The sequence below is a fragment of the Centruroides sculpturatus genome, unplaced genomic scaffold (assembly GCF_000671375.1).
Source record: "Centruroides sculpturatus isolate CEXI.00-Female unplaced genomic scaffold, Cexi_2.0 scaffold322, whole genome shotgun sequence".
NCBI lineage: Eukaryota > Metazoa > Arthropoda > Arachnida > Scorpiones > Buthidae > Centruroides > Centruroides sculpturatus.
Window position 1 is genome coordinate 426,239 of NW_019384652.1, and position 27,917 is coordinate 454,155.

The window sequence follows — 27,917 nt, forward strand, 5'->3', positions numbered from 1 at the left end:
TGAAACAGACAAAAGGTTTTATATGAATTAAAAAAGACTTGTTTTGCAAAAAATTATGTTAATAAAAATGTAATTTAAAGGTGGTCATGATCTAGCTAACAAATTGCGTAATCATTTTGTCAAGTACGCTCCTAATGAGGAACAAGCTTTAAAGTTTCAACGTATTCTCAAATTGTTATTGTTGTCTTAGAGAATTATGTAAAGACGTAGCCACAATACAAACCTAGCCATGAATACCTGAATTTGTTTATAAAACCACTGTAACATCAGCATCACAGGACATTACTGCTAATGTTGTTCAGGAGTTCACAGAAAGAACTTCACCTGTACACAAAGCACTTTTAGCAATAGCAGTGATATTGCAATCAGACAAATGCATTCATTGTCAGAAAGTGACAGTGAATAAAATCTTGCATATAGCTCACATATTCTGCCCAATTTTTATGTTCATTAATTCTTTGCATTTTTTTTGTTTTTCAAATGAAATCTATGTTCCTATAGTTCATTTTTATTTATGTATAAAAATTTTGGGTCCTGAAAATATTTTGCACCCCTTTCCATAAGTTGTATTGCATCACATTACTTCTTGCTGCCTGAAGATGGCTACATTTAGTCAAGCACATTGTCAACAAAAAGAAAAAAAAATCAAGGTAACCAAGGAGGCAAATTACCTGACTTTCTACAACTTTTTCCAAACACTAATGAAAATCCCAGATTTTCCAGGTGCATAATAACCCTGAATATATATATAGTCAAGCAGATGTGCTAACGTAGAATTTTACAGTTGAAATACTGCTGTTCATAAGAATCTATTAAATATTTTTAATCTTATGATGCTACTTACACATTTTATTTTCAATTTAGAATGTGTTTGTATTTCATGATTTCAACTAAATTATTTTGAATAAAAAAAATACTGACTGTTAATTGATATGATTTTTAACAAATTTCCAAATGTTGTAAAGTAATAGTTGTAAATTAAGAAAAGTCCTAAGAATCATCAATAATACATATACGATATGATTTTTAACAAATTTCCAAATCTTGTAAAGTAATAGTTGTAAATTAAGAAAAGTCCTAAGAATCATCAATAATAGATATATGCAAACTTTTTAAAAAGAACAGAATACGTGTAAAAATTTCAGAGTGTAAAAATGCAAGAATATTTTTGTAAAAGTGTAAAAAGTATCAATATTTTAAAAATTTAACTATTTACAAACTTTTAACTAAACCTGAAGGGTATTTAATAAAACCTATTGGAATTGAGGAAGATATAATTGTAGCTGTGAGTTGACATATTTGCAATGAATGAAAAAAATTTATTGAAACTGATTAGTTTGCAACATATTTTTCAAGTTATAAAATATTCAAGAACAAGCTATTGGTTACAATTAAAGCAAAAATTTTATTTTAATTTGAAAAAGAATATAAGTTAAATAATTTTAAACATAATTGATATTTTACAGCATGAATGAATGCGAAGTCCTATGTGACAGAGTAGCAATTATGACTAAAGGAAAATTTCATTGTTTGGGTACAATACAAGATCTTAGAAATAAATTTGGTCAAGGCTATACGCTTGTTGTCAAAATGNAACAAATATTCAAATTTCTTTATTTCTTTTCAATATTAACATTATTTTACATAATTTTATGAATGAAAATCACTGTCTAAGAAAACCTCAAAAAAGTTAGAATAAATAGGCTGTATTAATTCACATACATAATCAAATTACAAATTATGAAATTTATTTTGCAATTTAAAAATAATAAATTACCTTCTAAAATATTAATCATAGATCTGCCTTGATCTATGGTAAATATTAAAAATCTTTTATATGCAACTGTTCAGACAAACAATAACCTTACTTTTTTTTCTTGCTTTGTGTGTCAAGAAGCATCATGAGCAATTCTCCAAATTACAAGAAATGAAAAGTTCAATTATAATGAGTCTGTATTGGAGAGAAACCTTCATCAATTGGAAAAACCTATTTTCTCAACCAAAGATTAGATGTTGGTAAGAATGACAAGTAAAGAGATGCCAAATTATCTTCTAATATAGAAGGTATAAACAACGTTCTTATAAAAAGGTGTAGTGCAGCAAATAACCTTGCTATTTTAGCCTTTAGTTATTGATTTAAAATAAAAAAATTGCATATCTCATTGAAAAACTAATCATTTTACTGTAAATGATTTTTGCATTTAATTTACAAATTACATCGTCAAACAAGTTAAAACATTTATACTTAAAATATTTTCAAATAAAATTGTCAAGAAAAACTTTCTCAAAATTACATTTTGTACCAATCATATTCATATTCAAATAATTATTCATTATTTTAAATAACTTTTCTAATCTATAACTATAAATCTGATCATTAGAATGAAATAACTGTAGTCTCTCACATAACTTCCATAAGACTGCTGAAAAACTGTTTATTATAATGTTATGAGAGACCAAATATTCTGAGATTATTGGATATGTATTAAAGTTTCCAACATATATATATAGCTTATATATAGAAATTGAAAAGTGCAAACAGTTTTTAAAAATTTAAATTTAAAAACAAAAATACTGAACACAACTAAAAATTAAGTTAAATGATCTACAATTTATTCAGTTAATTTAAAATCAATAAATTGAATAATCTGTATTTGTAATATCTAACCTTATCTAACTAATAATTCTCTCATTATTAGAGAATGAATTAAGAAAATTTATTAACTAATTCTTATCTAACTAATAATTCAGCAGATCATTATGTATCATTAGATGCAACGTTCTTAAGAAGCATTTAACAAGAACCCAAAGAAATAAAAGTTTCATAAATGAAATTAGAAATGCAAGAGAAGCATCTGTAATTATCCCACTATATAACTATCAATTCACAATTTGTTAATATTTACTGAAAGTAGAATACATAAACCACTTATTGTAAACTGCTGACTAAATAAAACATTTAAGTTGAAATTTTTGAAGTTGCTGCAAAAAAAAAACCTTAATATTTTATATTTTCCACTTCATCTAAAAATTTCATGTGCTTTTGTTTTAGTGATGGTTGATTATCAATAGGAATAATATAAAATGAAATTTTGCATAAATTCATGTTTCACTCCAAATTGTTCTGGATAGTTGGGTGAGGTTCTGGATGGAAGTCAACATAGAGGTCTGAATGTGGACTATCAATTGATAAATTAAAAATCTCCTTTTACAACTCGAAGGGGATAAATTAAAGATCTCAATTAAACAATGAAAGTTTTTTTTGTAAATTATTTAAACAAGAGAAAAGACTAAAGTTGAGGGAAACACGGCTGGAGAGGAGTCGTATTTAGTTGTGAAACTGACCTCCTCCACACCCTCTGATCAGTTTCAAATTTTCACCAGGGGACAAGTAAAGACCAATGAAAAGGCAACTTTGGAGGAAAAACTTATAAAACCTCGCGTATCAAGGATGGGACATTCTTGGTTCATAGTGCTCCTCTCTTGGATTTTGTGCTCCTGTCCTTCAACAAAAGCTTGTTTGACATCCTGGGATTCATTTTCACTATCCCATCCCACCAATATTCATCCAGGTACACCTAGTCACCGGAAATCATCTCTGCAAGTTGTGCTATGTGCCCCAGAGCCACCGCTCTCTACATTACCTTCGCCAGAAGAAAAGAAATGATCATTGGAACATTTGGACTTTTTGAATGGACTTATTTCCCACCTTTGAATGGGCAATACACCTCATTATAAGAATAGTTGTAAAAAACTTTTTATATCTATTAAACGGTTTAAGATGGAAAACCTGCCTCAGTGAGTCTTTCCACTCCCATACGACAGTGTTGACTGCTTGATTGTAGTGACAATTTCCACCCAATCAGCTAACCTCACAGTTGTAAATGATAGCAATTTAAGTGATCCATGAATGATAACTTTGAGAACCATTAAATTAGAAGATCATTGCTAAGCCAACTGAATACTAATATTTTTTAACTATTTAGCTACAATATAAAATGTAAATAAAATAATTTTTCATATTCAATTATTTATTACTAGCAGTGTGTTGCTGGGGTTTTTGAAAGGGTGATAAAAACAATGGTCTTAGTAATTAAAATGTGCATTTATTGACCTGAGTATTTGTAATAATGAAACTGTAAAAAAAAATTTCTTGGGCTTGCAAGATAAACATAAAAGATGATTTGAAGGATTTAAAGTCTGTCACAAAGTGCTACTACACTTTAGATCCTTCAATTGATTTTAAAACAGAATAAGCTTTAATATCAACAATAAAAGATCATTCTCATCCAATCGCATAACTTTGGTGATCCAAATTTCCAAAAGCATTATCATTGCTCCAACCTATAGCTCTATTTTGGAGTCTAGCTAGTTCTTAGGAGATTAAAAACTCCACTTGGTACATTTGGCAACACATTTTCTTTTAGAAGCAAATATTGCTCTCTCATATATCCATTTGTGGTTTATGTAGTGTTATTAAATTAGTATCCAGATCTTCAGTGAATTTGCATCACAGAGATGATGCAAAAGTTGTTTAGTAAAATTCTCTGCAGATCTACCTCCCAATAGAAAACCCTCATCTAAAGGGACAACTTTTTAACACGATTCCACAGTGATGATGTCTTTAGACAGGCATTTAAGCTACTCAGCAGGTGTTGGCAGGCAAACTGACGATCTATTATCAACAATTCAAAACCAACAGTGTATTATCGACAAACTTACAATAATTAGTATTTACTTATTATTTTTGCCAACAGATGGCAATACACATTAAGGATACTAAATCTATATATTATCTCAATATTTTGGGGTAATATATAACTTAGTGTTCTTTGGTTGTGGTAGCCGTTTCTCAGACTCAGTGATGAAAAATAAATTAGTGTTGATTCCAATAATACTCAAACTTTACTCTTCCACTGATCGGGACCAAAGATTTGTATAAAGGATAAACCAACAATAATTGATTTTTATATGTTTAGATTTGGGAATAAATATATTTTTAAGTAATGTCAAAACTTTAAATTCAAATTTTCATATTTTCTCTAGGTTCTAAACTGTCCAATATAAAGAACATTCTAATTTTTAGTTGTTTTCTTGTCCAAAATTATGTAAATTAAATCATTATACTAGAATCTGTGATCAAACTACTAGTACTATACCCAGCATTATCATCATAATCATTGTTAAAATGATTGTTTTCAATAGTTCAAAAGGTACATTGACTATAATATCTGTTTACATTCCGTTAAGAATTTTAGTTTGGCTTCGTTCTTGCAAATGACATTGGACATTATATCTGGTACATTGACTATATGGAATAATAAAAACCACATTTTAGACTCTGAGATATAGTAGTTGTCAGTCATTTGCAACAAAACTATATGTATTTTTTCCTACAAATATTAGTATCTTTGTTACAGACAACATTGATAATGTATCACAATTATATTTGCATGTCATTCAAGCTTTGTTAAAGTATACAAAGTCAGCTTAAGTACACAATGTGAACAAAACTGACTTAAAACAGTAATTTGGTTTAAATCAAGAAATCAATCAGCATAATTCACTTTTCCAAACAAACTTAAGTCGGTTCCCATCATGATGAGCTTTTTCAAATGCTCATTCTTATATTTAAAAGAGGATTAAGGTAAACATATGTGAATAATGTGTGAATAACTAGTGTGAATAATGAAGATTTTAAGGAAAAAAAACACAAGCAAATTCCTCAGACCAATTTTCCATAACAATTCTCTTTTCAATTATCCAATAATGACTTCCATTAAATTAAGTATAATAAAGCCATTTTAGTATTAACTCAAGGTATCTGAACAATATAAAATAATAGATAAAATAATTATTCTTGTTTACAATAATATGACATAATTTATTCCTGTTAAATATTAACCCTACTTTATAATGTGATTAGGATGCAAGAAAACATCCAGACTTATATTGTTAAAACCAGTTCTCTCTCTAATAAATGTTTACAAATTAAACAATGCAACACTTTTCTGATAGCAACTCTCAAGATTCATACAATCACTGCAACTTCAAGAAAATAAAATGATGAATTCTGAATATCTGAAATTCAGATTATTATATGATATCAATGCTCTAATATACAGCTTATTCAGATTGTTATTAAGCCTTATTATGTTTATAATGAATGCAATACAAAAGACAGCTTTTACATTTTACTTAAAGCTACAATGCAATATCAAATATATCAATGATTTTAGACTATCATTTGTCTTATTTTTGATTTTCTCAATCACATATATTTACTAAATATTTTTACTCATTCTAACTGAAAAGATTTTATATCTATCTTATTTCCTAATGAGTTTATCATTAGGAAATAAAAGTAATTACAGAGTTATATCTATCTTATCTTTATCCTTCAAGTTCCAACACTAATTTTTGTATTTTATTTACATCAAATTATAGCATGCAAAACACATTGCATTACTGTATATGATTTGAATCTCATCTCTTATAACTACAAAATAATTTGAATTAATATTTTAGATGTTTACATATTTTTCAGAAATATTATGTTCCTTAGTCTAATGTTTCTGTGTCCATAATATTAAATGGCAAAAGATCAGCAGTATTGACTGGATTTTAATCATCATCTCAGATTTTTTTTTAATATTTCATTAATATAGTATGGTTTAATTTCATTTTAAGAAAAAAAAATATTGCCAGATGAAAATGATTGTTTTCAATAGCTCAAAAAGGTAATTTGATATGCAAACTGAAAAATGATACATTTACAAGTTCTTTTTAACTTTCATTTTCCAGTGTTTGCAACAAAAAAATTGAAATTACATCAACTCATTCATTGTAAATTTTAGAGAACTAATGTATAATTTTTACTTGTATAATTAATATATATTACTTATATAACAATATACTACTAATTTCACTGAAATCCCTTTATATTATTTAAATACAATGATATAATGAAAATAGGAAAACTATGGAGTTTATCCAAACTCATATAGCATCATCATAAACCATCAAATATCAACTAAATCTTAAATCTCGGCTACGAGAAGACTTGTCATCACTAATTTAAAATTAAAATCTTTTCACAAAGATTTGAAGATGAACCATGTAGCCAGGGTCAGATTGGCCATCTGGCAATTCTGCTACAGTGAAATTCTGTAACCTGGCATTTGGATGGCAAACCCAATAAGCCAGCATGTCAAGCTTATCGTTGGGTGTTATCAGTGCACTAGGTAGGTCCAGTGTTAAGATTTTCATGTAAAATCATTCAAAACATGCAGTTCTTGGAAAGAGTTGTGGGTTTCCTTTAAAGACAAATGCCAATACAATATGATATTGTGCTAGGTAAAATCAGTTAGCTTGATTTTTCTAGTAACTTTTCCAAATACATTAGTACATGGATTTAATATGAGAAGTAGAAATAATTATTGATTCAAAGTGTGCTAAATATCACAGAAATGGCTACAGTACAATACTGTTAATGCACTGATAATTTAGCGTGTCTGCATTTATATGCAATAAAAGTGTAGAAAGAACAAAGTAAGAATAATATGTTCTTGTTTCAACCCATCAAGAATAGAAATAGCCTGAAAAAAATTGAAATGGTGTCTTAATTGTAAAAGGTGGCTTTTTATAGTTTTTATACATGAAGTTATGTAAAATTGTGTCTAGGCATTGAAAGAACTAGAAAACTTCTACTGTCCAATGAAACAACATATTTGATAACCTGGCACCACATTGGTATGGATGGTGCTGGGTTAACAGAATGTAATTATATACAGTAGAGCGTCGTTTATCTGAATCAATTGGGGACTGGGATTGTTCGTATAACTTATTTTTTGAATAACCGATTATGTACGAAAAAATATATTATCTCGTGTTGAAATTTTTCTCCGTTGCGTGTCACTTTGCGTTGAATTTTCGTCGATGTTAAGCCTAACGTAAACTTTTTAAAATAATAATCGTGGCTATTGTATCGTTAAAAATGATTTCTTTATGTTTTACAAACGAAATACATTGAAAAATATAAAAACAAATAAAAATTATACTTTAAGCCGACTGGAATTCTTTCGGATAACCGACTTTCGGATAAACGACACTCTACTGTATATGATTGAAAAACTGACAAATATGGAAGAGGAGGCAGACATTGCTCCCTCAGATTGACATCTATGTTGATCTTTATAGAGTTTCCTTAATGATAGAAGATTTACTTATTAAATATGGTGAAGGTTGTTCAACCATCTTAATTCCAAACTTTTTATCCCTTATTGAAAAAAATTTTCCAAAAAAGGATTGTTTTCCTGACATTGTTTATGACAACTTTAAATTTATTTTGCAAAAATTATGAAAGATCTTCCCATCTGTAGTCATCCAATATATAAAGTATTAATTATATTTATTCTATGCTAGCCTTCCAGTGTGTATAAGTTTTAAGTATACACAAATATTTCTTTGTGATTCAGAACATGAAATCTAGCTATATGAATTAGGTCCACTTCATAATAAATATATCAATAAGAACTTTAAACATGAAATTAAATAAGTTACAATAAGTTTAGATTGTTTTTTCCCATTTTATAAAAAAAAACAAACAATTTTCTATAGTTTGATTTCTTCCATAAAATGTTATCCATTTTTAAAATAAAAATTTATATTTGTATAAGTAGCTGCATAACTATTACTACAGAAGCTCTATTGGGACACTTCAATTTTTCTTTTCAGTATTCACAACCATTTTTTATTTGGGAAGCAAAATTCTCTTATTTACAAAATGAGCATCAGTTCCTTTTATGCATTTAACAAAATGAAACATTTATTTCAAACATTTTCTATACAATTTGTGTTTGTGCAAAGAGACTTCTATCTGCCTCTATATTTATTGTTCTGTAGATCATCAGTGGCAATATAATAAACTTTCTCTTTTTTTAAAAATACATTAAAATCTTTTTTAAAGTGCAATAAATATTTGTGCACATTTAAATATGACAATGCTGGAAAACTTTACATAATTGATTTCATAGATGCAATTAAAATTTTTGTTGATAAATTGAAGCCATTAATAATGAATTCATCCTGGGCCCTTAGTCTCGAGTTTTTCGTGTTACAACTCCCAACGTGTTGAAGGTGTCACGTGGTACCATCTCACACACTGACGTCAAATTGGTAGTCTAGAGTTCTAACTCACGTGCTTTCCCATCTCACCATGTGAGTTGCTACTCACGTTGATNCTTTCGATGAAGAGCCCATCTTGGACGCCAGACCCTTAACAACAACCACTTGACCTAATGGAAAAACCCAACAGAAATTAAAAAGAAAAAAAAAAAGAAAAAAAAAAGAAAAAAAACCCAGAAGAGGGTCGTCTTCCAAAGTCCGCCCAACAAAGTCATCCTCCAGAATTAAAATCGTGACCCAGGATTAAAACCGTGAGAAAAAAATTGTGCCTGGTTAAGCCTCTACACTCCTCCGTGCCTCCACACCAGTGAACGGACAAGATTCGGAACTAGTAGAAAGAACAGTCCATCGACAAGGTATTTATCAACCCGCGATTCGTTTGTAAACTCTCTCTCTCGACGGGCCTCTCGTAAATAGGGGAACTATGACCGAAATTGACTCTCTCTGTATTTCCTTTAGTTTCATTAAAATTGTTAATTGTTAGCAACCATGGAATCAGATAAATTTACTTCCTCGTCTCTCTCCTCACCTCTACTCCGAATCCAATTGCTCACCCACTACCACTCGCGTGACGTAACGTCGCGATTTCTGAGTCCTGCGAGACTCGGTGGTGTCAGATTCAGGTCTCCTGACATGGTGTCAAAGAGACACCGACCCTACGGTCACATTAATAAATTTTTCAGAATTTTTAAAATCATCTTTATAGTGCCTAGTTTCCTAAATTATGTTGTTTTTACATTTGAACAATTGCTTTAAGAATATCAAATCTAATTTTTAATGAAAAAAATGTTTTTGGCTACCCTTTAGCCATCCTCAGTTTCAATTAAGATAATTTGTGATTCTAGATTAATGTTTTTTTATAATACAATCAACTGCTTCTTTTTTGTGTTTCCATTCTTATTAGTTTATTGAGTTTCAATTTTGTCTAACACTAATTATATATATATAATCTGTTCTAATATACGAATGTGGAACCCTTGTGGTTGATATTACTACTTGATACCAATGAATTAATGTACTCTTATTGTTTTATTTACAAATCTGGTTGTGGACCCAATATAATATAATAGAAGCTTTCATTGTTTTTGCCTTGTCATATAGCATATATTCTTGCCATCAATAGCCTACTAGCTCTATCTTTCATTTCTGAGAATGTACAGGAATACTTGTTTAACACAGTAGTAGTTCTGAAAAAATGCCATGTTATGTGAATTCATACTATACGAAACAAAAGACTAATGCAAACTAAGGTTAGGTTCCAAAAGTTAGTAAATACACTATTTTCCATCACTAAGAAAAATATGTTTATTTAAAGCAATCAATAACTAACTTTTCAATATATATTCAGATTCTTTAAATACTATGACATGCACACCTTATGTCTATGAGAACCAATATTTATTGTTTGTAAAACAATAAATATTGGTTCTCAGAGACATAAGGTGTGCATGTCATAGCAATAATTAACTAACAATCACAATTAAAAGTACTGTAATTTTAGTTAAACAAAAGGTGTTTTCTCTTTACAAAGTATTGTTGTCCTCTCAGCTATTTTGTCAATCTTGATCAGAAATATCAGCAACGTTTTCATTTTTTAAAATTTTTATCATAAAAAATTTTATGGATGACAAAATAAAAATATGTTATTAATCAAAAATTTTTTCTAGAGGGCCCTCATTTGATCAGTCACACACTGAACGATTTTTTGCCAGAATTTGTGTTTTGATACCAAATTGTCTGAGTTAGGAATAGTTCATGTACCATATTTTGTTCATCATTTTTACAAATTATTACTTACCTAAAAAAGTGTTTAATCTTTGTGTATTTAGTAAAATTTATCTAATCTATAAAAACAAAACACAGCAACAGTCTTAGAGGCTAAAGTCTGAAAGCAATGACAACAACACCTGGTTGATAGGAAAGCTAAGACAAGGAAAAAACTGCACTCAGTTTTCATTAAACTAAATCTGATGAAAGGCATAAAAGTTGAATATTTCAATATTGTAAAATCCATGAGTAAATTTGATATAACACACATGCTTACTTGAGTTTTAAAAAAAAATATCAAACAACAGAGTTTGCACTTAAAAATTGTAAAATTTTGTAAGAGTAATTTCCCAAATTCTCAGTGTTAGAGCAAAACTGGAAACAGATTAGAGAATTGAGGAAATTTCCCATACAACACGTATGGAAAATTTCCTCAATTTTCTAATCATGTTAGAATGAAACTGTTGTAGAAGTGCTATGTTGTACAAGAGATACCTGTACATAGGTGTAAAAAGGAACCTGTTGACTAACTTATACCATGTTCCTTTGCATATTTTGCCCCTATTGCTGCTAATGATTTGTCTGTAACCACAACTATTTCTTTATGCATGTTTTCTTCATCTGGTTCTATCCTTTTATTCATTGCTTCCTTCCTAATACCCTGGATTTCCAAAAGGGATGATCAAAGTTCTTGCACTAACCTCTTGATTCTCTAACTTTCCATATTTCTATCCTTATCTGTTGAGTATATTATTGCTCTCTTAATCAGTTCTCTAACTGCTGCTAGCTATACTCAAACAACTTTATATTTATGCAATTTTTTTTATCAATTAGATTTAAATTTTTACATGTATGGCTTATTTCCATTTTGTACTTTGATATTAACAGTCTTACTATATGTAGAGTTGGCAAGGCTGCATGCACCATGTCTACAACTGTTAGAGCAAATATAATTTGTCTGTGACAAACACAATCTATCTGAAAACATTAAAAGGCACTTTCAACATTAATTTTAGTGTGTTCATCCAATAAAATAAGACAAGTAACATGAATAAAATACATCTTCAAAATAAAAATTATCTTTAATATTAAACTCAGTAATGGAGATAGATATATGAATGTAATATAAAACAATAGGCAACATTATATAAAATAATATATATATATATATATAAAACACCAAATTCTGTTTATAGACAACCGATTTAACATGGTCTGGAATAAACATTCAATTCTTTTTATATATTTTGTTCTGATGTAACAGTTTCAATAAAATTTACATTTTTAAAATCTGTATTTGATTTTAATTCTAAGAATTTGCATTTAATACTGCCCCCACACACATGGAAATTATAGGACTTGGTTCTTTTTTTTGACTTCTTGAACACAGTGATGATCAGTCTTTCATTATGACTATCAGACATTTAAAGCATTCAGAAAAAACTAAATTTGAAGAAATTGTACAATTTGTATAACTGCACTTTTCCTGATTTCTTTACATACAGAATAGTTTTTGTATGCCATTTGATGTTAAAAGCTAGAAGGTATTTTGGTATTTAACTAAAAAGTCAAAAAATACAATTAAAAATTTATGTAAATATAAAATTAAATTTTTTTCATAAATTACCACTGTCCCTCCTCTGATTAAACAAAATATCAATTTTAGTTAAAGACTAAAATTTTGTATTATTTTTACAGTTTTTAAGATCTAGAACCAATCTTCCTTTTTATCATACAAAAGTCTTTTATACTGATTTTTTGGAAAATGTATCTATTGTGTAAAAATAATAGGGTGTATTTCAAACAAATACCACACTGAAACTGGATGAGGAATACAAATACACCACCACAGTACCTGAATCTACTTTAGTATCTGGTTATTTCTCTTTAAAAACAGACTGAAACTGTCTGTTTTTATACATCTTCTGAAGATGATCTTAGAATTTTTATAGATCTTAGAATCTTAGAATCTTTTTATACATCATACCTGAAGATGATCTTAGAAGATTGAAAACATTTGCTTTGAGAGAAATAACCAGTTGCTGGAGTAGATCAAGGTACTGGGTGGTATGGGTGTATTTTGAATTTTTGTATACAAATCAAAACCAATAAAATCAATATCAACCAGAACCAAAACTACAAATATGAACCAAGATCAAATTAAATCAGAATTTTTTGAAGTAAAAAAAAAAAAAAAAATGCAATTAATGCTTAAACTGCATGAGTAAATTCTGAATTTAAATTAAAAATGATTACTTTTAACATTTCATTTTTATTTTAAAAAGTTGACAACTGCCAATGTTTTCGCTCATCAAAGCTGGCTGTGATATGAAAATTAATAAAACACATCAGAGCCACTTTGATGAGTGGAAACACAGCTATCTCCAGTTTTCTTCTGAATGTTATAATATCCGTATTTAAAAAATGGACAATTTGTTTTACTTGGATCATATGATGCTCATTGAGAATGAACCTGTGATATTGAATTTCTCAATGTGATGCTTTACTCATTGGTCCATTCCTACTCATTATGATTTGTTTATAAAACTATATAACATACAGAAAAGTTTAAACAATGATTTCTCAAACTTCTGCACATTGGCAGAGCTACATTACTGTGCATTAGGAGGGGTGTAATAAAATGTAAACAGGATGTCAAATAGATGTTCTCTTTTCAGTCAGTCTGTCAATTTTGAACTGCTAGCTAAGATAAATACAACTCAAAACTCAGTACACTGGAGAACTCAACCATAAATAGTAAAATTAAAATGCATCTCCACTCTTTAAAACAGAATTATACTAGATTAAGGATTAAACCTGATATTAATCTCCATGAGAGATCCAAATAACGATTTAATTTAAAAATAAAAATTCAAAGTAATTACAATATATCTCAATGCATCATAACTGTGATAACAGTTGAATAATAGTTCATAAAATTCCATTAAAACATTAAAAAATTTCAGAAAAAGTCTTGTTTAAATCAGAGAAAAGAAAAAGTTTCAATGACAAAAGAACATCTTTAGAAATGTACAGTACAGTACATTTCAATATATATACAGTAGTGCCTCATATAACGTACTTAATCCGTTCCAGGTGCATGTCCGTTAAATGAAAAGTCCGTTATACGAAACACATTTTCCCATAGAAATACACGTTAAAACATATAATTCATTCCACAGCATAAAATAACTGTACTGTACCATAAAAAAATGAAAATGGAGCAGTCACCAATTATGCCAGGTAATCAGATGTTGTGAGTAGGAGGTGGAGGAACACTTTCTTCACACATTCATACACACACACACTTTTTACACATTGCAGCAGGTCTCTTTTTATTGTTTTTTAATTGGAGTCAGATTCAGGAGAGGCTACCGGAGCTGGCAGGCTCAACTACTCTTGTTCTATCCTTTGTTTTTTGGCAGCTGGCTTCTTGAAAAACATGTCCAAGGTGGTATGTTCCTCTCTCTTCTTCAACATCTGTCAGAAATGATGGGCATGAGTGTCATTGTAGAGATCATTGATCCTGTTGGCTTCAGCTTTGTTTGGATAATGAGTGTTGGTAAACTCCTGAACCTCTTTTTTTTGGAAGTTTTTGTCAACTTTCACTCCTTCTGATGATTTATTGCTTTGTTTCTATTTAAATCACCTTTCTGTTTTTTTAGAAGCCATGATTTTTACAACACTTGAATAGATCTAAATACCCTGCACCGAGGTTATATACTGTACATAATAAACAAGGGAGCAAGCCAAATCCCAACAAGAGCTCTGTACTTCAGATATACTAATAATATAATCTAATAATAGTAATATATTATAAAAATAGCAGATTGTCATTGGCAATGGCAAAAGAGTGGAAACATCATTTGCATTTGTTTGCAGAAAGTCCGTTGTTCGCCTCATGCAACTGCCAAACGGAAAGTCCATTGTTCGCAGTGTCCGTTATTCGAGGCCTACGTTATGAGACACTACTATACTTTGTATGAATACTAAAATGAGATATTAAACTGCTGGAAACTATAAGGTGATCCACCAGGATATTTACTAGTTTGAACTCATCTTTATAATATGTAAAAGAAAAAAAAAATTAAAAACTGCATAAGTGTTTCAAATCTACAATCATAGTCATAAGAAAGAATGTTAGTAATACAGGGTGGGCCAAAAGTCACTTTACCATTTAAAAGTTAAATAACATTTTTGCTATTATTATTTTTTTTTCAGATTTTTAAAATACAGAATTTGGAAATAAATTATGGGTAAATTAATGACAAAACAATGTAAACTTATTGAGTTTTACTTTGAACATCAGCGCTCCATTGTTCTTACTCAATGAGCAAATATTGTGATTTCCGCTCAAATATCTTTATGTGGATATTTGAAACAGCAAGTGCTTATTAATAAACCCTGAACTCTTGCTGAGCTGAAGGACAATATTAGTCATAAAATTCGAAATTATAAACAGAGTCACTTTGCAAGCAGTCGTGGAGAGTGCCATAACTGCTTGAAAGAGCTCGCCTTTCATGCAGTTATGAAGAGAAACCGGGGGTCATTTAAAGATGTTATCTTTCATATTTAGGCCAAAAAAATCTCCAAGATGTATACATGTTACTGTGAATCACCGATATCTGGCGAATGTCAGCATTCACACAGTCGTTTCGTGTATGTACAAAATATTTGCTAAATATCATTATTTCTCACTTACACCGGCAAATGTCAACATTCAGCATGCACTGATGGTGAATGTTGAACCAAAATATTTTTTTTACGTTAAGACAAAAATGCAACTTTTTTATACGTCAAAATAGGATATATAAAGCTTAAGTAACGACACATGTAAATAAACTGTTGAACCTAAAATGAACAGTACGTTCTAAATAATTAAAGAAAATAATACAATAATAAACTTACACATAAATTATGTGATTGACGTTGTACAATCTTATTTATTGCAATAACTTAAACTGTTATGGCACTGTTTGCTTTTACAACTGCATTTATTCGTGGAACACTTATTTTTGCAATGACAGCGTGTACAGTAGACCCCCTATAACACTGTAGATAATTCCGTGTTATATAAATTCCATGTTGTACGAGTCACTTAGATTTTACAAATACGTGTGTCGAGCTGTGAACAGCTCACATATTTGTAAAATCTAAGTGACTCGTACAACATAGAATTCCTATAACATGGAAATATCTACAGTGTTATACGGGGTCTAATGTATAGCCTTACCTGCAAAGCATATGCGAAGCAGGGTTAATTAAAAGAGGAGTAACTCAAGCCAGTAGCATTTAATGCTACAGGTCAGAGGGAGTGCTCCACTAAATGTAAAAAAAAAATGTATAGCCTTACCCTCTACTTTTTCGATTTAGCTGTAGCTGCTTCTCTCAGCGATATTTCTTGAAAAGGAATCTCATCTATAAAAAGTAACTTTTCTTTACAAATCACGAACCGATTACGTTATTACGTGATTACGAAATGATCTGTTAATGGTGTCTTTTATTCGGATATCACCGACGCCTTACCGACGACCCCTCTCATCCTCCACCACTCGACCTGACTAACCAATCCCTGACCTGACCAATCCCCACCTCACGGTATCAAAAGAACAAAAACTCCATCCAGTGACAAAGTAGGCAATTTCCATCAAACCGTTGCCGGGAAAAGAGGTACGACCTTGTCCTAACTCCGACTGCCCACAAAGGATTTGGCGACAGACTGTCGCTTCTCTGTCGACATCAGCTTTTCGGGTGTCGTTTCGACTTCCACCAAAGCTTATCTGTGCTTGTCGACATACACCAGCGATTATTCGAATGTATAATAATATAACCAAATATTCGGTCTTTCACCGACGTATTTTGTATGTGTCGACATTCACCAGAGAATATCGACATTCTCTAATTTCGGTCTTACACAGTAACATATACATTATAATGTTAAAAAGATACTTTTAATTATTTTATAAGTTAAGTTATTTCATTTTTAAATAGTAAAATGTCTTTTGGCCCACCCTGTATTAGGAACCAGGTTCTCTTGCAACTTAGTTCCACATTTTAAAAAATTTTAATTTATAATAATAAACAAAATTTAATAACTCAAAAATTTATTTGTCAAGTTTATAATTTAATCTGATCTTGGTGATGGTAACTAATATCATCAAAGTAATAGCATTTACAGTTTATTAAGAAGTATATTTTCATCTTAAAGGACAACAAACTTTTGAGAACATTTAAACATTAATGGTTAGTCACTAAAACATAGCATGTGTTTTTAATGAAGCATGTAGATACAATATATCAACACAGTATCTAAAGAACAAATGCATATATTCAGGTTCAATAAAAAGTTCTCACTATCCATTATTTCAGGATGCTCAATTCTGTCACTCTCATCTTTTCATAAAGAAATGGAAAATAGATTTCATGGGAGCTGTCACTTAGATCAACTGCATACCTTTTACTCTAATAGTAACTAATTTGACCACTTAAAATTTCAGGCACAGAAATTTCAATAGTATTCTATAGTGTATCTGGATGACATCAAATACTACTATTATTACAGCAACATATACACTAGCTATTTACAGATTCCAGTGGAAAAACATTAGTTCTTGTACCTCATTATTGTTAACATGTGATCTTACTTATTGAAATAATGCTACAATAGTTATAATATTAAGATTTTGTTCTTACAGTAAATGAGAGCTAGCTAAAAAATGCCAGTAACACTCACATGCAAGGCCTATATAACATTTGTAAACTTTATATTGATTAATGCCTTGTTATTATTAATAGAAGATTAATTTATAAGAGCTAGATTTTTGATAATTGTAAGATTTTATAAAAATCATTATTATATATGAAGGAATTTCAAATAATATGGTTATATTTAAAGGTAAATCACACCACAGGTAATAGGTTGACACTGATATCTTACAATAAAAGATATCAGTGTCAACCTATTATCTGTGGTATGATTGACCTTTAAATATAATCACATTGTTATTGTATATAAAGATAAACTTTAGGACAAAAAGCTTTACCATGTAATCATTTAAAATATTATGCAAACTATATAAAACAACAGCCCAGCTTTAAATCAATTTGAATAGTAAATTCACTAAAACCTCTCATATATTTAGGATATATGAGCCACTCACTTGCCAAACTATTAACTCCATAAAACAAAAAATATAAAAATTGATAATATAAATTATTTTTTAAAATTCTTTTTAAACTTTAAATTCAAATAAACATTGTAGAATGTATTTTTATATACAGTTACATTAAAGCATATCTTTACTGTAACAATATATAAAATTAGTTATGCGAAAAATGTAAAAACAATAATAATTATATTAAGGATTTACAAATCGAGTTAATAGATTTGGCCTGTAAACAGCTTATAGAGACTTAAGAGAAGGGATAAATTGGGAAGATGTTGGCCTAAGTTTTGGAAAATATTGGTTTAGGCTGAAATCCCACAGTATGATAAAGAAATTATGGACCCAGCTTTTTATTTTTGCATCAATCTAATCTTAATTTAATAAAGAATAATCTAAGTTTAAATTCTGAAATTAATGTTTCAGCTATCCTATAGTCATCTTCAGTTTGTTTTTTTTTCTATAAATGCTGATGAGCGCACCGGTTTAAGGAGCATATATGCAATGTAAACAAAGTGCACAATTCTACAGCACTATCCAGAGTAGCACAGACAGATGGCTCGATGTTGAATGGAATGAGGCTAGGACTGTTAAACTGGTGCACTCACCATCTTTAGCAACGACTTTAGAAAAGTTTGAAATATATAAATCTAGCCTTACTGGCAAATTACAAAGATGCCACACTATTACCATCAGCCTGGAAATATATGATCAAAAATAGCGCAGTAAAATCTAATATATAATGCACACACTGTCGATATAATTCTGTATATTGTGTTAGTATATTTTGTATTTTATTTTACTTATTTTAATTCATTCAATTTCACATATTTACACTGTTTGTTACATTTCTGGTATAGTTGATATTTGGAGAAAGTGTTCGAACATGTATAAATTTGAATTTCTAATTGTTCGAATATAGAATCACCATAAAAACGTTCCAGAGAATTGAAAATACCTGATGATGACCTGTTGATCAGATTGAAAACGTTTGTTAAAGCAATAAATATTGGTTTTCAGTGATATAAGAGGTTTGTGTGTATGTATGTGTGTGTCATAGTATTTAAGGAATCTGAGTGTATATTGAAGTGTAAAATGACACCACTGGCCAAATTTATATTCCAATAATTAAAAACATATTCCAGAACTGATTTTAGGTAAAAATTTGTAGTAAGCTGATTTCTTTATTCAAGACTCATACAGAAAGTGAAACAATCTTTGGGAATAACAGAATAATCAAAATCCCAAAGTGAACAATCTTTGGGAATATACAGAATTTCACTAAAACAAATATTTTTAGCCTTTAAGACTATATAAATAACCTATTAATGCAAGATCAGTATGCTGCAGGCTATATGGCAAAATTATACCTGTTACACATAAGCTTGACTTTTAACTGGATCAGCTACCATGGACAACATAGATATTCAGTTGTAAAAATTATTCACCTTTTATGACCTCCATAATTTAGTCAAAATTAATCTATCTTCTGAAAAGCTTAACTAGCTGAAATATAAAGCTTAAGGTACTAAAGAGAGAATTTTTTTTAACTTATTCATTTATAAAGAACCAAAAACAAAGTTATTTATAGTATCTATCATTTGCAAGAATGTATGTAAAATTTGACATCATAAGTAGAAATGAAACATACAAGAAACTTTGAAATAAATATAATAAAATGCATAAACCATATAAAATTTAATAAAATAAACAGATGCCCACTGAAGCTCTATCTCCTCCAACTTTGTTGGACTTGTCATAACCACCTTCCCCTTCGAGTGTAATCATAACTTAGACAGCCCGTAATTGATTAAGTCATAAATTTGTGAATCTTAATTTTAATTTCAAATTCTCAAATTATCCTAGAAAATGTTATTCTTCAAAAAATTACAAAAAGATAAAAGAAAACAGTTTTTTTGAATGGTTCAAAAGTAAAAAATTTAAATATAGAATATTCAGTAAATTAAGCCTTATAACAATTTATTTTACATACCTGCAGGGTTTTTTTTATTTGTATATTTACAATCGTATAGTGTAGGAGTATAATTTGAATTTTAAGAAAATCTAATATCCTAATTTAATTTAAAGACTAAACTCCTAAGTTTAGAGAATTGTTATCATTAAATTGATTAAAAACTAGCTTTCCCCCTTAAATATTTGAATGTACAAGATTCTAGGTTTTACTGACTCCAATAGTGCTTGAAGTTGAAAATATATACTTCATTGCTCATCAAAGCTGGCTGTGATATGATTTAAATTTACATATAACAGCCACTTTGTGAGTAATGTTGCATACAATATTTTCTTTGTTATTGAGGAAAAAGAACACACAACACTACTTATTAAATACATTTAAAATAGTTTAAATATATATTATAGTAGTAAAATTTTATAAATTAGCTTTTTAAAATTATATATCTGGTATAAAACATCCATATACTTTTCATTATTAATATATGTCACAACACATTTAGTTTTAACAACAGAGTGCACTTTGTGTAGCATTAAACTTCATTTTTTATTAAGATAATTTTTAAAAAATAAAAAACTGCATTGAGTTTTAAAAAAGTGAGAATTAAATGCTAATTTTCTTCATATGTGCCAGAAATGATAAATTTATTTTTAAAAACCTCACATACAAGGTTTGAACTCAAAAAGAAAGCCTCCTCATGAGATGCCTAAACTAATCATGCCATGCTATGACTTTAAAAAATCAGTGTTCTGTATTAGAATTTAATGGTTGTAGAAAACTTGTAATTTTCTTGAGAATGTCTGAATAGTGGGTCACACAGCTTTGGCAGAATTTAAATATAAATAAATAAATAAATAAATAAATAAATAAGACATGACCACAAAAATTTCATCACAATCAGTGATTACAAATTGCTGGGATCCCCTTGTTAGTTTAATAAGGTTTATTTTCATATAAAATAGTTTTTTATTCAAATCAAATAACATTGTGGTTTTATCCTTTATGATGATGATGTTTAAATATGCAATATTATACACCACAAAATATTTAAATATGTAAAATGACTAAGGAAGAGAGGTTTTAGAAAAAAATCTACTGAATTAAAGATTGAATATTTTATAAGGAGATCATTATCAAATCAATTATAAAATTAATTTTTAATAAAGTAAATTTATGAAAATACTTTTCTGCATTTTTAACCTTCCTATATTTTTAGAAAAAGATTTCTAGAATTAAGAACACTAAAAAAATTTTTTTGAAGTAACAAAATGTCAAAATGAATAAAAGTATTTTTTTATTTTTAACAAAAGGTGTTAAATAATGAAGTTAAAACAAATCAAATGACACACTATCTACCTTAAAAAAGATTATACACAGTTTTAAAAACACTAAAAGGAAGCTTCTTACAGATTGAACTAAAAATATGAGAAAGTGCTGATTTCCTGACATCTCAGTACTCGTCAAGATGGCTGTGATATGATTAAATAAAAACAGACCACAGTCAAATTGACGGCCAAGAGATGCATACAAATTTTCTGTACTCTGCATGCTTGAATATTAAAATATAAATCAAAGCTATTTTGATACTTTGTAATTGTAGAAATAAGATCTTGTCCAGCTCATCAAAGGTGGCTGTGATATGTTCTTTTAAAATTACACATTTCACAGTCTCTTTGATGGCTATACCAGACCCATGAAATAAAATTCAAAAGAAAAGAAAAAAAAAACTATTTAAATAAAATTATAAAATAAAAATTAAAAAACATACAAATTCCAAAAGCAGCAGATAACATTTGCACATTTAGCAAATTTAAGATGCAAAAATGTATTATTTCCGTCAAAGACAAGGTAGTGAGATGATTTTAAAAATCACATCTCACTACCCATGTCTTTCACAGAACTAATACCAGTTATATCATTCCAAGGAATTTACACTATGTAAACTTCAAAATTTATTAGTGTGTTAACTTACAGCCACTGCTTCACTTCTTAATTCTTCCATGTTTTGTACTTCTGTTAACTGTGCAATTAACGGGCATATCCATTCATTCAGCTTCTCTAAAAAGTGAGAATATAGGTATTTTAATATATATAAAAAAAATATTACAGATAAAACAAAAATAGAATTAAATGCAAAAATTTTTTAAAGTTTAATTTAGATTAGTTATTTATACTGTCAAAAACAAAATTGATTTGAACAAGTTTTGAAATTTCTATACACATGCACATGTAAACAAATGGATTTGAACCATGCTTAGAGCTACTTTTACTCAATTTGTCACAGCTAAATAAAAAGTAGTTAAAATTAGAACAGTAGTACTTCAATGGAGCCAACCATATGAGTGAGTTTAGTAGCTGTAAGGAAAAAAAAGCAAGAAACATGTTTCATTCTAGTTGCTGTCACTTCCGACTAGACTTTCACAACCAATGGAACACACTATGTTATACATATCCAAATAAATGGACAATTTTTGTTTACAACTTCTACATGCACTTTATATTCCTCCTCAAATGAGGTGTTCACTTGTCACAATCACATGATCTAGGAAAAACATTTTTTTCTCATTTCTTAATTCTGTTAATCCTCATTTCTTAAAATTTGATACATTTTATGAAACTACCCCTTTAGTAGCTGCCAGCCTATGAATGAACAAACCCCCAATATCGTCTTTGAATTCTTTTCAGGAAGCTGTACAAAAAATGAAATACATGCATGCTCCATAAAATCCATTTACATACCAAAAAGTCTCTGGTATTTCTTAGTTGCAGCTGAAATTTGTAGCTCATGTGGTTATATATGCAATTAATCATAACAATTAGCAACTAGTGTGATTTTTTAGTGATAAGTTTCTCATGTGAATGTGCACTCACACTTCTTGAGCCAGAAACACTAAACTCAAAGTCTAAACTATCATTTAAAATAAAGAAATAGAGCTTCCTTCACTTATGTACTTGGGCTCCCAAATACTTCTGCATGACCTAATCTATGCTAATATATAAAGCAAGAATGTTTGTTTACTAAGCAGTAGAGGTATTCTCAGAATCTGCTAAACCAATATTTTTTTAAAATTGTTTTGTTATTGGAAAGCTTATTCCTTTCAGGTGAACATAGAAAATACACAAGAATGCTATTTTTACCACAGAATTTGTATTGATTTATCATTTGTCCTCTCTGTTCAAAGTCCATCCCCTTTGCCATCCAATGAGCTCTTTTAAACTTATTATCTTATATTTTCACTTTTTACTCATGCAGTTCAGGTAGTTGTGTATATGCTTTGTTTATATTGTCTTTGTCATTTATTTATTATAATAATACTCATGTTACCAGATACAACCATAATAAGCAAATTTACTTCCCTTATATGAAATTAAATTTGTGTTCATTGTTTTAGTATTAATCCCACTATACAATTATTTAAGAATAAGAATTAGTCTTATGTTATCAGATATCTATTTACCTACATACATTGAATTCTTTCAGTTACTTTTCAGGTGTATACATGTGCGAGTCATATTGATGATAAAATGTCTAAAAGAAAATTACAATTATCATGAAATACATAATATATATATTTTTTTTGTCAACTTGGACATTAATTATTAATAGGACAATTATAGTTTTTAAGTTTTTACGCAAGAATTGAGGAAAAAATTCTTAAAGAAAACAGACTTTCTTTATTGAGCTACCTGACTTATACTTACAGGTAAGCTTAAAGTTGGTAGTCTTATTTATTCTTTTTTACAAGTTCTTAAGTACCAGACTGCTATCTTGATTCTTTCTATTTCTTTTGACAGTTTCTCACCTTGCATATTCTTAGTCACCAGAAATCATCATGAAATACATTCATGTCAAGGAATCATTTAAAAGCTTATTACTTTCCAATGTACAGTACAGTACATAAGCTACCTTAAAACCCTGACACACTCATTCTTTCCTGCTGATTTCATCCCTATACCCCCAATCTTCCAAACCTTTTGAACAATCTGAACAAATTTTGCATTAGTTAGTATCTACAAAATACACACTACTTTAAATCTCAGACACTCACTCCTTTCTCCTGATTTCATCCTCCACACGTTGCACCAGATTTTGCATACCTTTGCCACCCTACAGGAAACATACACTACCCACTACCCAATGAGAACTTGATTCCCTTCCTTAGTTTCCAATGAGAATTTTTTGCTAATATTTATTATAGTAATTTTAGTATAAAAAAATTTTGACCAAAAAAACAAATAAATTAACTTTATTGGGGACCTTTTATCTGAGACATTTGACTGATACTTATCCAGGTCTATTATTAAACAAGTGTTGTGTTGTGTGTGTGTGCGCGCGCACACGCACGCGCTTGCATATACAGTTTGTTCAGTGATTTCATTATATAATTTTATAATGATTCAATTCAAATAAAAATTCAAATTATCAAAAAACAAACCAAAAAATTTTGCTTTACAATTTTGCTTTACTAAAAAAATAGTATTCTACAGAATTGAGTAAGTTAAAATTAATAACAATTAAATATAAAGTTAATTTTTAGCTGAATACCAAATAATTAAAACATTTTTAAAAAACAGTTGTCTATATGTAAATATATAAGAATATTGCATACAAGAAGTTTGTTGAATCTTTGATAAATTTGGAACATATATTACAAAATAGTTAATTATATAATAGTTACAAAATTCCATTAAACACAGTATTTTAAAACTTCCAAACTATTTTAAACTATTTAGTTTAATTTAATGTAAATGACATCATATGCATGGAAAAAATAAGCAAGTGTGATGTAAAATGTATAAAATAATTTAACATCATTACAGAGAACTACTAAAACATTGTCAAAGCTTTTAGAAAATAGAAAAACAAACACAAAAATGGAAAAATCAAATCTAGACCAATCAGATTTAAGTTTAATAACTGAATTTTAAGAAATTAGGTAGTTAACAAAAAAAGGTATTTAGGTCAATTTATTAAAAAAATCAAATTATAATTAGTTTAAGAAAAACAGTAACTATTATATTTAAAATGTTTTTACAATTAAAGTTTTTGAAATTGTATTCCTAAAGTACATGCCTTAAACAGAGATATAATTATCAATATTTTCACATAAAATATGAATAAGTGCCTTATAAAATAATTTTTGCTTTATTAATTCAAAATATTGAAAAATTTATGCCAAGTAAAAATGCTTGCAAATCTTATTTTATTCTTAAAAATTAGCTTTTTAAATTAAGTTTTTAAAACCCTGAAAGTAATGAAAATAAAAAATAAATGTCATTTCATTTAAAAATGTGATAAATTCTGATTATGTTCTTAATAAATTTACACCTTCAAATTATAACCTGCATTTCTTAATTCTCTTAAAAAACGCAAGTTATTTTAATTTGCTGCTATTGTAAGTAGTTTTTCATTTCACTGTAGTAATTAAAGAGTAATAAAAACATATAAAAGTATCAAGTATCTCTCTCTGATATAACTTATTGCCAAGTTAATAGTTAAACTAGTTTTACTTCTTAATATCAGAAAAATCTTAACCAGTTAAATTTCAGCTCAAAATTGCAACTAACAGTTTAATAAAATAAATTGAACCCTGTTTTAGCCAGATAAAAATGCACAAGAGTTTTCTGAAGAACAAGTAAATTGATTAGTAATTCTGTTATAGCAAAAAATTTGTAATTATTATTTCCAAAATTACTCTGAAAACTAAACTTATGTTTAGTTTTCAGAGTAATTTAACTAAACTTATGTTTAATGTTTAAAAAACTAAACTTATGTTTAGTTTTCAAAGTAATCTGCACTAATTTTGGAAATAATAATAATAATAGTAATATTTATGCACCTAATTTTATTATTACTATTATTATTATTATTATTATTAACTAAAATTCCATAGTTAAAAAGTTATACTTGAAAGACTTAAGCTATAAGAGTTGTGAAATCAGAAATCATTAATAATCTGCACTAATTTAAAAATCTAATAAGAAAAAAGTTTAAAAATTTATTTACAGGCTAACTATAGTTTTAAAAATAAATATTTTGTAAACTTTGTTAAATATCCAAATGATTGAATTAAAATTTAAACACATATTTCTGTAAGTTTATCATTCACATACTCTTTAAATATAAATTTTATATATCAATGTAACACTAAACAAAATTAAAAAAACAGTCATCTTTTCATTGGTGGGAGCATGTTACCAACCATAGTGAAATTCCACTAAATAAACAAAATTTGTTTAATGTATAGAGGCATAGAAATGATGCTAGTCTGAACTTTTGTAAAAAGGTATGCAAATTCATATAGGTATTTATGTACCATTAGTGACTATTTTTACTTAAATTTTAATTTAAAAAGTATTGGCTATTCAGTGGCTACTCTTGAATTAATGTCTTTGCATCATGGTGTTTTGCAGTTGCACTTAACAAGAATATAACCCTTTTTCCAAACATATGGATTTGAGGCTATCCTCAGGTGTCATCAATGAAGAACAATAACTTATTTGATCCTAGGTGAAGTTTTATATAAATCTAATTCTTACATCTATATTTTGTTTTCGAATAACAGAAGTTTTATGGAATATTAAGTTATTGAGGGTCAAGTTTCTGGAACTCTATTGTACACACAAACAAATTTCCAGCACTGAATGAATATGTACATATGGTGCATTAGTTTCATTAAAATGTTTACAGCACACAACACAGGAAAAAATCCAATAGGATCAAGTCCAGAGAACATGGTGGCCATGGAACAGGACTTTTCCTATCTATCAGTTGTCAAACTGCTCTGTAAGCCATTAATGCATATCTGCCTGAACATCAAGCATTCATCTATCATTATATGTAGGATATACAGTTTCAAACATATATTGTGGAGCATGCTGTGCTCAGTAATGCACATTACATTTTACACCTCCCATTCTGAGAGAAAGTGCTTTGTCAGTATATAAAATATGCTCAAGCAGGACAAACAACAACAAGACATTGAATTTATGCCAGGACAAATATGCTGCATCAGCTAAATTTGCTCTCTAACATCCTGTGTTGTGCCAGTTGCAGGTTGCAGTTGAATGAGTATGTAATGATGACATAAAAAGAACACCATACAAACATTATGAGAAATAGGCATTGGTAGATTTGGCTAAATCTTTGATATTTTGTAGTCCTAGTGCACCTGATAAAAGTTCCATTATAAAAAGTCAAAAAAGGGACAAAGTTATCAAGTGGGGGAAAAAAGCATATTAGGCTTCATAACATGTCATAATATGTCAATTATGTTTTTCATTTCAGAATGTAAAATAATGTCCCAGCAGAGTTCCTTTTCAATTGTTATGAAATCTTAGTAGTGCGAGTCTCTTCCTAAACCTAAAAGGGGCACCCATGTTCCACAGAGCAGCACTATCTACTACCATGGTATTAACCAAACAATCTGACAGATTTTTGTCATGCTAAATTAGTCATACTTTAATAACTTCGAAAGTTAATAAATTTAAAACTTTGTAATTATTACATTTATTAAGAAATGGCAGCTTAATTACTATGTACTTTAAGCCAAATTGCTTTGTTTCTGATCATTAAAGTAGCCATAATTTATTCTGATAAAAATCTAGCAGATTATTTGAAAATTCCAATAGATTGGGTTGGTTGTTATTTATATATAGTATTAAGCCAAATAGCATGAGAATTAAACACTTGTGTATTGCATAATAAACAAGTATCTTCACAGGGAAATTCAGATAACATGCCAAACATCAACATTTCAACACACTATTTATATTTTGAAACAAAGTTATAGGTCTTCACAATCAAACTACATACAACCTTAATTTAA

The 27,917-nt window shown here is 28.8% G+C and overlaps 1 protein-coding gene across 1 annotated transcript in view; it reads right to left on the reverse strand.

The window, feature by feature from the left end:
- The window catches only part of LOC111626322 (serine/threonine-protein phosphatase 4 regulatory subunit 1-like), a 256,740-nt gene that overhangs the window by 43,226 nt on the left and 185,597 nt on the right, over positions 1–27,917 (reverse strand). Inside the window, exons 6-8 of the mRNA XM_023369643.1 lie at positions 22,061–22,146; positions 11,848–11,931; positions 11,485–11,614 (exon numbers count right to left, since the gene is read on the reverse strand). Coding sequence (XP_023225411.1) covers positions 11,485–11,614; positions 11,848–11,931; positions 22,061–22,146 — 300 coding nt within the window. The remainder of the gene's footprint in view (positions 1–11,484; positions 11,615–11,847; positions 11,932–22,060; positions 22,147–27,917) is intronic.